Source organism: Alexandromys fortis, unplaced genomic scaffold (genome assembly GCF_014885135.2).
Source record: "Alexandromys fortis isolate MF-2015 unplaced genomic scaffold, M_Fortis_MF-2015_v1.1 scaffold_0, whole genome shotgun sequence".
Taxonomy (NCBI): Eukaryota; Metazoa; Chordata; class Mammalia; order Rodentia; family Cricetidae; genus Alexandromys; species Alexandromys fortis.
Genome location: NW_026067949.1, coordinates 39956883 through 39971337, shown reverse-complemented (window position 1 = coordinate 39971337; position 14455 = coordinate 39956883). Strand labels below are relative to the sequence as shown.

Genomic DNA, 14455 nt, shown 5'->3' with positions numbered 1-14455 from the left:
GATATATGATAATAATATATGATATAATGATGATAATATATATCATCAACTTCCATCAGGCATCCTGGTTTCCTGGCTCTTTCGTTCTTCTTTTCCAAAATGTTTCCATAGCCTTTGATTTAGAAGTTGTTCTGCTCTAAGTGTACGTACTGACCTTGGGCATCCAATGATCAATTATTCTCTTCTTTTCTGACCAGCTGTGGATCTCTGCAATATTCTCCACTTGCTACAATAAAAAATTTTTGTTGAGTTGTGAGAGCTACAGTTACCTGTGATTATAAGGATAAACTAGTAATATAGTTAGAAATTATACTTGTTTTGGAAAACAGCAATGGGAGTTTCTACTTCTGGGGTCTGTGATTTCTCCAGTCATGGACAGCTGACTCACTTTACTGTACCACACATGAATTTTTTACCACTCACTACCCTCAAATCCAATTAGAGTTAGATTTATCTTGATTACACCTAAGATAAAAGTGTCACAATTTTGTTATTAAAGATATCTTGCCATGCTAGTCATTGTTATAAGCCATAGGTCTGACAGTTAATAGGACTATTGATTACATTTCTCCCTAGAGATCTTATGTAGCCTCTTCAAATACTATGAAAATCCTCAAAAAGGAAGTTTCCAGATCAATTGCTTCTCAATTGCTCCCTGTCTTAAGTCTGAAGTGTATAATGCTTTCAGACATCTTATCTTCAAGATCTGGGGAGCAATCAAGTGTAACCGTGTAAACAAATGCAGACAGATTGTAAAAATATATACAGCTTTAATGGAGAAATAGACTTACAGAACCATGGTTCCCGTGGAGACCAGGAAAGCAGAAGCAGCAGCTGGGAGCACGCTCGCCAAATTTATAGGCAAACATTAGGCTGAGGCGAACACGCCCCCTAAGGGGTGGGACTTATCCCTACAATCAAGGACAATGACTAGAATCTATATTTTTGGGAACAGTCAAGGGCATCCCATCCCCACCAAACCAACAGATGAAAGTGAAGTTTTTCATTCCTTGCACTGGATATTTTGATAACAGTCTATGACTCCTGAGGTTAACAACATCACTACATTTGACAAAACCTCTTCCAACCCAATGGACACATGAGGATGCATGTACTAATAAGCAAACCTATATGACAGTGTTTTCATACTGACTCCTTGAGTGACTTTGGTTCCATTTCATACACTGGGGAAGAGGTAATGAAAAAAAAAAAAAGCAAGTAAGAAATAAATGGCACTAACATATGAACTCTTTAAGTTAATAAGTTAAAACAAGCATATGATATTCTTAAACATTCAATTTCTTCCATCCACAATGTACTCTGTTCAATTGAAATACCCTGGCATTGATCCAGCATCATCATGTGCCATGTCTGTCATTAATCCATCACTCAACTAATTCTCCTATAAATCCTAGCATTGCCTTTAAAAGAAAACAAAAGGTGCAGCGCTCTCAGTTACACTACTTTGAACTTGGATGATACTTTCTGTGAGTCTTTAAAACAATTTAAATAATTTAATATAATGTTCAATGTTAAACATTTGATCACTTGATTACAGATTTTTATCTATATTTAAGATCTCTAATTAGCATATTTTCTGTTTTTCTTCTGATCCTAGGTCATCCAATAACTAAAGTCACATGTTAGTTTCCAGAATCTGCATGTGCAATCTTACAGACATTGATGACCTCAGAAATGGTGGTCATAGTGTTCCCTTAAAAGGAGGGAATATAGATGCATGTACTCATCTACTTTTTAGAGCCTTTGTGGACTAGATTCTGATAACAAGCTATTCAACTACTTCTCAGGCTTATGAAAGGCCTGTGCGACAAGTAAGATGAACCAACTGACTGCCTTAGCAGATAATATCTCAGGTTAGTCTGTCAACTATGAGTCTAACAACTCAATTGCTAGTGTTCTATTTCCCTAGGGACATGTGTAGGAGGAGGCTCTTGTCTATCTGCTTCCCAGGGCTTCTGTCAGTAGAGTTCGTTAGGTGTACTACCAAGCTATTTAAGAAATTATATGCATGTGAATACATTTACCACCATTCTTATAATAATTTCTTAAAATTATAACAGTAAAATACTTATAATCTATGCAAGTATTCATATTGGCTTCTTTCTTGAGAAGAAATTTCTGACTAACCTGTCACTAACCAATGTTCTTGCTCCTGTTCAAATATTTTAGAAACAGAACAGTTATGCAAACAGGTCATGGACTCTTTTTTTTCACCTCTTTTTTTGGTCATGGACTCTTGAATTTGCTTCATTACAAAACACCTGTCATTAAACACTGAGGTGCAAATGTGAATAATTAATATTTGCTTTTACTATCTCCATTAGACAGAAGTTCACTGTGGTCATTTACTGCATTTGCTTTGATCTACTCCAGTTATATTTTAACTCAAGGCTTTTTCTTGTTATATATAAATATAAGCGATGACAAGGGACACACTGTGAACAGAAAACTTTGATGTCCCAAGATGACTATGAAGTGGATGTCTGTTCTGCTGCTCCTGCAGATAAGTTGCTATTTCAGATCTGGGAACTGTGGGAAGGTGTTGGTATGGCCATTGGAATACAGTCATTGGATGAATCTAAAGACAATACTGGATGAACTTGTACAGAGGGGTCATGAAGTGACAGTTCTGAGACCTTCAGCTTCTATCTTTCTTGATCCCCAAAAATCACCTGGTCTGAAGTTTGAGAGTTATTCTACGTCTATCAGTAAAGATGATATGGACAAGATTTTTACAATGCTTGTGGATGTGTGGACTTATGAGATACCAAGAGAATTGTGTTTATCATTCTCTCCTTTGCTACAAAATTTGATTAATGAATTCTCTGATAGCTATCTGAGGCTTTGCAGAGACACCGTTTTAAACAAAGAACTTATGTCAAAACTACGGAGATCTAAGTTTGATGTCCTTTTCTCGGATGCCATTGCTCCCTGTGGGGAGTTGATAGCTGAACTTCTCCAGATCCCTTTTCTGTACAGTCTTCGCTTCTCTCCTGGCTATACAATGGAAAAGTACAGTGGGAAATTTCTAGTCCCTCCCTCTTATGTACCCATGATTTTATCAGGACTAGGTGGTCAAATGACATTCATGGAGAGGGTAAAAAATATGATGTGTATGCTGTATTTTGACTTTTGGTTCGAGACATATAATGAGAAGAAATGGAGTCAGTTTTACAGTGAAACGTTAGGTAAGTTATGATTCTTATCAGTAGCTCAGAGACCTAAGTTTCACAATTATTTAAATCTATTGTCATGCCCATAAAATGCAAAGTAAACTTGCCTTTTATAGGTGATCAAAGGTATTATGGCATTAGCTAACAAACTCACTGTAAAGGCTCATATTATTGATCAAAGAGAAACAGGTATCAGACCTGATACAGGACATTCTGGTGAGATACAGAGCTGCAAAGGGAAGCAAGTAGACTTTTCTTAAGTAGTTCTTACTTGTTTTGCTATAATTTTTAATCTATTTTAATAAGTAACTAGCTAGTTAGCCAAATCATAATTAATGCATATTAAAGAATGAAATATTTTACAGTTTCAATATGTATAGAACATTGAAGAAATTATTTTCTCTTGCATAGGCAACTATCTTTATTTAAAACTAAACTTTGCGGTCTGAAAATATGACTAAAAGTTTAAGAGTGTTTTTTTCTGTTCATTTTGAGTATCTGAGTTCTGCACCTAGCACCAACCCAGGACCAGTGACTCAAAATTGCCTGTAACTTCTGCTTTAGAGGACCTGCTGCCCTTTTATGGTCTCTTCTAATTCCTGAATAAACTTAGTATATATTTACACAGATACACATATACATAAATAAAAATTTAAACTATAAAATATGTTCTCTGTAGTTCCTAAAGAATTCCTTTACTCTTAAAATATACTGTTAGTTCACAGTTAGTTAAAAGTGAAACTGGGGTTTCTACCAGTACCATATTCCTTTATTGTGTACTTTCCTAACATCTATTGTTTAAACACTGTGGAAGCATGGATACACACGTACCCGGTCTGTATTTTTTGAAGTCTTCCTTTCCTTTATTTTTAAAATATTTCATAGGTAAGACTGGCCAAAATTTCTATTCTCATAATTTCTGAAAATACTGTATTTTTGTAAGATAAATATTATTAAATTTCTTTATATGAAACAAAGGTAGAAGCACTAACTAGAAATTCAGCCATTCATAAACTATACAGCCTCTTTAACAAAACAAGGATGAAGGACAAGCTACAAACTACAATGACCCTGAAGAACTCTGGCCATGGTACACAGTGTGATATGACTTTTGGACCTGGAATGTGTGTTTATATTTGCTCTGTTCCTTTTAAAAATGTAGAGAGGAGTAAAATGTGTAGTCACTAAATAGTAGCTTAGTGGGTTATTTAAATAACTGTTTGTTATTTCAAATTACTGTGGAAACATTAAGTAATTCCTACAGTTTGCTTTAAAAATAAACCCAAGACTGACATTTATGTATATTATGTAAATCAATTACACTGTAAATTATGTTACAANAGTGAGTACATCCCATGTTCCTCTTTTTGGGTCTGGCTTACCTCACTCAGGATAGTGTTTTCTATTTCCATCCATTTGTATGCAAAATTCAAGAAGTCCTTGTTTTTTACTGCTGAGTAGTACTCTAATATGTATATATTCCATACTTTCTTCATCCATTCTTCCATTGATGGGCATCTAGGTTGTTTCCACATTCTGGCTATTACAAATAATGCTGCTATGAACATAATTGAGCAGATATTTTTGTTGTATGATAGGGCATCTATTGGGTATATTCCCAAGAGTGGTATTGCTAGGTCCAGGGGTAGGTTGATCCCAAATTTCCTGAGAAACCACCACACTGCTTTCCAAAGTGGTTGCACAAGTTTGCATTCCCACCAGCAATGGATTAGTGTACCCCTTTCTCCACAACCTCTCCAGCAAAGGCTATCATTGGTGGTTTTGATTTTAGCCATTCTGACAGGTGGAAGATGGTTCCTTATTCTCCTTCTGACTTGCTCATTTCTCCTTCTAGGAAGGCCCACCACCTTAACTGAAACAATAGGCAAAGCAGAAATGTGGCTCATTAGATCCTACTGGGATTTGGAGTTTCCTCGCCCAACCTTACCAAATGTTGACTATGTAGGAGGTCTTCACTGCAAACCTGCTAAACCCTTGCCGAAGGTAAATACATTCTTAAATCTCTTTATTATTTGATTTCCTTTCTGGTGAAAATGATTCTACAGTTTTCATTAGATTTTTCTCTCAGGGATAGAAATATATAGGAAGTTGACTAAAGCATCCTGCTAAGAGGAGCTCAATTAACTCAGGAAAGAATTGATAGACCTGGGAAATATTACCATCAGTGAATTAAATTAGGTCAGTTAGGGTACCTAGGTGATTACTAATTGGGTAAAGTCCTTTCCAAGCAATTATGAGGATATATGTTTGAATCACAACAGCCAGGTAAAAAGTTGGGTGTCCCAGGACAGTGCAATGACATTAGCACTGAGGTTGTAGAAACAGGTTGATACTGGGAGCTTGCAGGCCACTAGTCTGTTAAAAACAATGGTAGGATTTGTGTTCCATGTGAGACAGTCTCAAAACCTATGTTGAAGATTAGTAGAGGAAGACATCAGATTTTAACATTTGACATCTGTGTGCAAAACAAAGCCAAGGAGTATCTCCAGTAACTCCGACACACACATACATACCCATACATGTAAGCACACACACGGGCAGAGACAAATAAGCAAACATACACATATGTGCAACACACACACATACACAAGCACACACACATATGTACACACACGTATAAACAAACAAACATGCCCAAAGAAGCACACACACATATAAACACATGACAAAAGACAAAGAAATTAAGTCAGTTAAACTCATCAATCAAAAGCTGCTCAGGACCAAAAGTTATGACTAACATATATCCTAAGGAATTGTTTGATATCTGAACAATCAGAAGAGACATAGAAAATACCATATTCCTATACAATATCAGAAAATTATTATATGCTATATGTTTAGTATGCAGTTTTGATTGTTTCAATATTCAAAACATTTTATTAATCATAGTAGGACGCTTGTGAAAATTACCACATTGTACATATTATTATATAAATATTATTTTATCAAACACTAGTTAATAATATTAAATCAGCCATTATAGAAGAAAAATAAAATAGCAAGGGAAAAAATAACAACCATATCTGTAAGCAGAAACTTTGTAAATGAAGTGACAATTTTTGAATGCTTCATAGAATATGCTTACTCTCCTGAGTTTTAATTTTACCAGAGGAAAATATTTAGAATATCTGTTGGACAATGTGTGCGTATAATTTGTGTGGATAACTGCAAAGTTCAAATTCTTTGATATTTTCATGTTGGTCTTCTGTATGTTTTAACTCCACTATACTAAATGTTCCTATAAACACTTCAATTTTTAGTCTCTTAGTTCTTTCATAAATGTTTCATGAGTGATTATTCTACAACTGTTTTTTGTCATGAAGCAAATTCTCTTCACAGGAAATGGAAGACTTTGTCCAGACCTCTGGTGAGCATGGTATCGTCGTGTTTTCTCTGGGGTCAATGGTCAGCAACATGTCAGAAGACAAAGCCAATACAATTGCATGGGCCCTTGCCCAGATTCCACAAAAGGTGAGGGTAAACATCCAATGGGAGGTGACCGTATACTAAGTCTGTGAACGTCCCTGAAAGGTCTGATTATAGAAACGATTGTGTGAAAGGTAAAGTTTTAAAGAAGCTCTAATTTCCCTTAGCCAAACAGATATCCACAACAGACGTATCAATACTGCAGAAGGTGTTCTTGACTGAGGGTGACTTGGATATAAACACAGTGATCAATATGGGAACATTCTGAAATGCTGGCATGATGGTGACATTGCTACCAAGCCTATGTAGACATGGCCAACCTCTTCAGAGTCACTTGTTCTATTTGTTCATTACTTAAAGTCACTGCATACATTAGATTTTCGGGGTGAGTTATTCTGTATTTAGTATTTCTACCAGAATAACAGTAAGCAGTATTAGAAAAAGTTTGAAATGGAACATGACTCTGCATCCTAATTTTGAAGTAGGCCTCTTCAGTGCTCAGTTGAAAGGACCATTTAAATGAGGGGAGCATAGGCTCACCAAATGTCAATCAAGGTACATTTTTTTGCTAATTGAAAGAAAATGTAATAAAAGAAAAATATCTATTTTTGGTTTGCCGGCCAGCATATGTAGGATAAATATCCAAGGAAAATGATGAGACGAGTACTTCCCTCACAGTGATGTCTGCATCATAAAAGATGAAACTCTCCACTCTGCTCTTAACCAGCCAAAACGAAGTCCTAACAAACAAGAAAGAACTAGGGAGCTTGTGTCTAATACACTACACAACATACAAATACCTCTTGTAATTTGAAATTATATAATTATAATTCTTCCATTACCACTCAGGTATGTTATCAAGGAGGGTACATCAGGTAGGGACTGAAGTATGAAGGGAAAACCAGGCAGCCAGGTCAACTTTGCAATATTAAATAAGCACCTTAGCAATTTGTCCAAAGATTGAACCAAACAAATCTAAGCCCACCCAAGGAAGGTCTCCCTCACAGGGTCTAAATCTTTTCCTGCATAGTATTAACACATATTAGGGAATTTTGTCATGTCTTGGGTTAATACAATCCATTAATATCAAAACTGAGATTATTTATGGTTGAATGAAGGAACAGAAAATGTAAAATGTACCTTATTATGGGGATGAGTATGTATATTAAAAACTATTTTTTACAAATGCAAAACTATTAAAGGCCACCAATAGCTGTCTTTAGGTTAACGAGGCTGTAAAGCTCCCATTGACCACAAGGTTAGCATTAAAATTTCTTAAGACAATCAACCACCTTCATTTACCACATTATTTTTAATTACAAAACCAGGAGAATTCCAGGGAGAAATGGGGGAACTCTATGTGTTCGATTTTCACTGTTCTCTTACGATCTTGTCAAGATCCCTTATCTTTTGTGTAGAAACAGGCCATCAAGATGTCCAGACAGGGTCAATAGGTTTTTATATAATTTTTGACTCCTATGAAATACTAAGTGGTACTCATGTCCCCATATACTTGGGAATATAGAACCCATAATCTCCTGCATCTGTTTTCCTAGTATTTTTCATTTTTGACAATCCAAAGTTTCAATAGAATTTCGATTGTGGAGAATACGTATCATTAGATGTGGGAATATAGATCTCTGCATGAGTCTGTTGTAGAAAGACTCTTTAACAAAATTAATCAGAATATGAGTAACACAAGGCTAGAGGATTTCCTTTATGTCTTGTAATTGTGTAGCATTCTGTTTAATGTTTTAGAACTCATAGTTCCCAACTTTATTAGGGTTGAATTTACCCCCCATAACAAGCCATCCAGGTGGCCATTATTCCATGGTTATAATAGAAACATCAGTCTCATCATAATTAAATAATACTGTAAACATTTTACTTTTAAGTCCAATAATGGTTTATCATTTTCCTTTAATAAGGTTCTTGAATCTACATAGCGTTACTTGTCTTGAGTCCTTGCTCACAAAGCATGTTTCTTTGTGAAATGCTATATAGACATCAATAATAACGGCAATTTTCCTTCTGGTTAAACGAACAATTAGTAGGCACTGTATTCGTGACTGCAGTTTGCCCTGTTAAATCTTCATCAGGGATTTCTGTCTGAACTATGATTGCATTCATGGATAAACTACTGAAAATTAATAAAAGTCCAACTCTTTGATGCAGTTTAAGTCCCCAATATTCTGTGTGTAACCTTATAGGACACTGAAGAGAGGAAACGGCAGTACTTAAGGGCAAGGACTACCAATAGCAGCATTTTTTGAATGATATCTTGAAACAAAAAACTAGTTTGATTATAATCTGAAGTCTGGCATCAATGTTGTTAGTTTTGCATTAAAAGCCTCTAATTTTGAGGGTCACTTAGGGTACCCCTAAACATATTTTCCTACTGTTAGCTGATATTGGTTTTGTTTCCAGGCAATGTATTTCCATCCTCATCAAATTTGGTTCAACATTTCTTTCTTTTTTTTTTTTTGTTTTGTTTTGTTTTGTTTTAATTTCGAGACAGCATTTCTCCGTAGCTTTTGGTTCCTGTCCTAGAACTAGCTCTTCTAGACCATGCTGGCCTCGAACACACAGAGATCCGCCTGCCTCCTCATCCCCTCCCAAGTGCTGGGATTAAAGGCTTGTGCCACCACTGCCCGGCTGTTCAACATTTCTTAACCCAATGTTTTCCTTCATTTCATATAGGGTACAACCTGGAACTCATTGAATCTGAACATACAATTGTAGGAGAAATTTACATTGCTTCTTCAAAGGCCACTTTCTTAACATCTATTTTTTTTAAAGCACAGATTTTTATACCAGCTAATTTTGCTCTTTGTTTGTAGATCCCTACATTCTAAAGTAAATTAACTTAGGAAAATCCAGAACATTTTTCTGTCTCTTTATGAGGCATGATAAATCCTTGGCAATCTTTATCATCATTATCAAAGCTAAGTGTTTTAATAATAGCACTTGAATTGGCTCCCCTTTTGCTTAGTTTTCAATAGAATCTTTGAGTTTCTCTATGAAATCAGCCATAAGGCAGAGAGGGACTTTGTATTTTTACTACTCTCCTAGACCTGAAGTCAGATTTCATATCAGCTAAATCTAGGAAGCCATAGCTACATCCCTAATGTGGGAGAGAGCTGTCAGAAGCATATTATGCAGCTGATAATCTATTGAAACCAATCTACCACTCTCTGTCAGAATTTCCTATGTGATATTTAGGATTACACCAGTCTTTGCACTAGAACTTTTTATGGGATTTCTCTGCAAACCACACTTGCCACTAAAAAAGTTTGAAGGGCTAAGAACCATTTTAGCAAATATATTGAAATCATACAGCAACCATTGAGCATTATTGTCCCAACCAAAACGATTCATAGGTACAGGGAGCAGTAGATCCACAGAAAGCACAAGCCTTCTTAAATTCTTCCATATTATCTATGTCTAACCCATGATAAACACTTTTATTTTGTTGAGATTTCACTGAAACACAAAGCTGAGCTCATGAGGTCAGGGAGGAATTGGTAAATAAATACCTTTTTCCTGTTGTGCCCTACCATGTCTAGGTTGTAAACATAAGCTTTTTCATAAGTTCTCTGAAATCCTTGTCAAAAAGTAGAAAGAATGCAAGATTTGGTTGATTATCAGATTCTTTACCCCATGCTTCAGGAGTGCCTTTAGGCACTACAGGAAACATTTTTGAAGGAGACTCCAAAAATTGAGCTGAGGAGCCATTACCTGCTTAGTTGACAGTGGTGCTATATTTACTTTGATATTATATCCACTGGGAAAATTTCCTCAATTTTCCTCCTTTCCTAATTTTAAGAATGATATAATCCAGTTTATATTCATGAAGGAATTAGTCATTTCTTCCTCATGATTAATAACCTCCTTATCTTTATTTAGTATTTATTTTTTGGGGATTTTTTTTGTGTGTCTTTGCAACAGTTTAATTAAAGCTGTCTGGAAACAAGTCAGCCTCTAAATGATGGGCAGGGTAGTGATGAAGGCGAAACCTGAGGAGCCTCGAGGCCCTTTCGATCAAGCTTTCTTTTTTTTTAAATTAATTTATTTATTTATTAAAGATTTCTGTCTCTTCTGCCACCGTACTGGCTTTGTGGGAGCCTAGGCAGTTTGGATGCACACCTTACTAGACATGGATGGACCTGGGTGGTCCTTGGACTTCCCACAGGGCAGGGAACCCTGATTGCTCTTTGGCCTGTGAAGGGAGGGGGACTTGAGTGGGGGAGGGGTCAGGAAATGGGAGGTGGTGGTGGTGAAGAGACAGAATCATTTAGTATTTTATAATAGTACAAACCAATCCCTAAGTGACCCAAATTGAATGGGGATCTCTTCCCCTTATTTATATGCCTTTCCAATATTCATTCTCACAGTCAGATATTTCTTCTTCTAAAGCACTTTCTCCTGGAAACTTGGGGCTATAATCATAAGTAATAGTTAACTAAACAAAGAATCAGACAATGTACAGACTCTGCTGGCACAATCTTCTTCTCAGTCTCTCTAGAGTTCTCAATATATACCCTTTCTGATGTCCTAATCTATTTTTATGGGAGGTATTTACCTATGTTATATTTAAATATAAAAAGATCTACTTTTACAATTTCTATTTTTGCATCATTTCTCCCTTTTCATTATTACTCCAAACCCTCTCATATCTGTTTCTTTCCTCTCTCAAATTCATAGCATCATTTTTATCAATGCTGTTACATACATATATGCATATTATATATATTTATGTTACTATATAATTTCTTTAGTTTGAATAATTCTAAATTTGGCTCCAGCAATAAAGATGATCTAATCTTTAACAGGTTCTTTGGAGATTTGAGGGCAAAACACCAGACACCTTAGGATCCAATACCAGAGTTTACAAATGGCTCCCCCAGAATGACCTTCTAGGTAAGACTCTAGGAACAAACCTATCCTAGTTGACTTCAAAATCCTTTATATTACACTTGTTGGATGTATTATTTATTTAAGATAACAAGTTCTGGTATGCAGTTGGTTTCTTTTAATACTCATTTTCTCTTAGCTACCATGTACCCAATGTGTTCAACTGGAAATTCGAATTTCATAGTTCAACTCTCAAGTCCAAAGCAATTCTGCAAAATCTCTCTCTGGAAATTTAGTTTCTTCTTACTCTGAGAGAGGAAAACATTTCACCAAGGTTATGAGTATTAGAATCTTCACATAGGTTTTCTTGGGATGAAAAGTGAGGGGAAACAGAAGTTGTGTGGTAAACTAAATTAATAAATTGAATTAAGTAAAATTAATCTTCATGTAGAAAATCTCCTTTCAGTTCCAGATAGTGCACATTTCTCAATTCATGTCTAAGACTGCTAATTAATGTCAACCTGAATTCATGTTATTCTAGGTCATCCAAAAACCAAAGCCTTTGTAACTCATGGTGGAGCCAATGGAATCTATGAGGCGATCCATTTTGGAATCCCTATGATTGGCATTCCTTTATTTGGAGAGCAACATGATAACATTGCCTACATAGTAGCCAAAGGAGCAGCTGTTTCGTTAGATTTCAGAACAATGACAAGGGCAGATTTGCTCAATGCACTGGAGGCCGTCATAGTTAACCCTTTGTGAGTATACCCTTTGAAATGTGTATATGTTAGTATTTGTGCATCATTAATTATGATTCTCACTGAAGGCCAAAGGTGCAATAATTATCCTGAGAGCTAAAATAATGGAAGATACAGAGACAAATTAGGTTAATATTCAGTGTCATATTGTTTTTCCTTTTTTGTTATTACTTTTAATTTCCATATTGTGCTTTATATTTCTTTTCTATGTAAATCATACTTTTCCTCAATGTGAAATCCTTCTACTTAATCCTCCAAACAACTTGTCCACCAGGCCTATGCCACCAGCTCTGGACAATTTTTATTTTCAATTCTTTTTGTAAAGTAATTGGTCAGAGTTTAAAGGATAGTATAAAACTTCAATAGCCAATAAGTGAAGTAAAATAAAATACTGAAGAGAAGAACCATTTATTTGTTCCTTGCCAGCCAGACCAGAAATAATCACACAGAAACTTCATTAATTAAATCACTGCTTGGCACATTATCTCTAGCTTTTTATTGGCTAACTCTTACATCTTAATTTAATCCATTTCTGTTAATCTGAATATCACAACCTGGCAGTGGCTTATAGGCAAAGTTTGAGCACATCTGTCTCCAGAGTCAGCTCATGGCTTTTCTCTGACTCTACCTTTTTCCTCCCATGCTATAGGCCAAACCAGTTCTTTATTCATTAACCAATAAGGGCAACACACAGACATAAGGTCCTCCAACACCATTTTCCCTTTTCTGTTTAAACAAAAAGGAAGGCTTTAACATAGTAAAATTACATTTAATAGAACAGTTATCAAGCAAGAATTATAGTGGTTAGGGGGTCCTTTTGTTTATGTATTGCTTTCATTGGTTAATCAATAAAGAAACTGCTTGGCCTGATAGGGCAGATCTTAAGTAGGCAGAGAAGACAGAACTGAATGTTGGGAAGAAGGGCAAAGTGGCAAACATCATGGATCTCCTGCCTGAGATGGATGCGCTGGCTAGAATCTTCCCAGTAAGCCACAGTCATGTGGCAACACAAAGATTAATAGAAATGGCTTAAATTAAGTTGTAAAAATTATCCAATAGGAAATCAGAGCTAATGGGCCAAGCAGTAACTTGATGAATACAGTGTTCGTATAATTATTTCAAGTGTAAGCTAGCTGGGTGTCCAAGACCGAACAAAGCAAACCTTTCACCCACTATTCCCCCTTTTCTGTTTAAACAAAAAGAAAGGCTTTAACATAGTAAATTTACATTCAATAAGACAGTTATCAAGCAGGAATTATAGTTACAACTTTTATATCTACTTTATCCTTTATCATAACTAAGAAAAACTATAAGTATAAATCTTCAACTCCATCAAAGACTCCAGAAGGACATGAAATTGTCTAAGTAAACAGGAGGTACAATGTAAGTAATTTCTAAAACTGTAGAATTGAAGGGACATCTTGCTGCCTGGATAGTCACCCAAGGTTCTTCTGTGTTGTTGGGGCATCTTTGGCCTACAGGCTCATAGTACCCAGAGGACTTTTTCATGAAGCAGGAAATCTTAAAACTACTTCTGCCTATATTATCAGTTTGTCAGTAACGTTCTTCTGTGTCCTGCAGAATGTCTGGCAGACTCTTTAATGTAGCAGCAACCCCAAAGAAACATCTCACCTTTAGGCAACTGCAGCACTCATTTCTCTGCAGGTCCTGCCTGTCCGTTTATGTGGCCACACAAGAGCAATTTCTTGCCCAGTTGCCTAACAAACGTCATAAGCAGCCTCTTTGATGCCCATGTTCTTCTTGAAGTAGCTTGTGCTGCCAGGTGCAGATGTGTCTCATTGTCATGAAAAGTCCTAATTTCTTAAAACATTTAAATGTCATATTCTGAAGATCTCTGAAACATTTGAAGAATACCTATCTAACTGAAATATATCTCTCTACATCTAGAAAATCTAACTAACATGACTACAAGCTTGACTATTATAGATGACTATCTATTAACCTATATTTCTTACTTATACATTACATTATTAAATGAACAACACAATCACAATACCTTAATCAAGAGCAGAAATATACATATAATAAGATTGACCTTAGATTTGTATCAATAAACCAAGATCCATACAAATGAAAATCTCTATAGCATATCCCCCTTTAAATATAAAGACAAATTTATAAATAATATTTAGGAATTTGAGTGTAGTTTTTCTCCAAACTGCTTCCTGCTGTTTATTG

At 35.7% G+C, this 14455-nt stretch overlaps 1 protein-coding gene across 4 annotated transcripts in view; it reads left to right on the top strand.

The window, feature by feature from the left end:
- The window catches only part of LOC126506295 (UDP-glucuronosyltransferase 2B17-like), a 252277-nt gene that overhangs the window by 28325 nt on the left and 209497 nt on the right, over positions 1 to 14455 (top strand). For 2 of the 4 annotated variants that reach the window (XM_050149723.1, XM_050149746.1), the window contains exons 2-5: positions 5050 to 5198; positions 6555 to 6686; positions 11474 to 11561; positions 12037 to 12256. The exons of 1 other annotated variant lie outside the window; for it this stretch is intronic. In XM_050149723.1, coding sequence (XP_050005680.1) covers positions 5050 to 5198; positions 6555 to 6686; positions 11474 to 11561; positions 12037 to 12256 — 589 coding nt within the window. Of the gene's footprint in view, positions 1 to 2420; positions 3210 to 5049; positions 5199 to 6554; positions 6687 to 11473; positions 11562 to 12036; positions 12257 to 14455 lie in introns of those variants that run through there. One more of the 4 variants, XM_050149754.1, reaches the window with a different exon arrangement.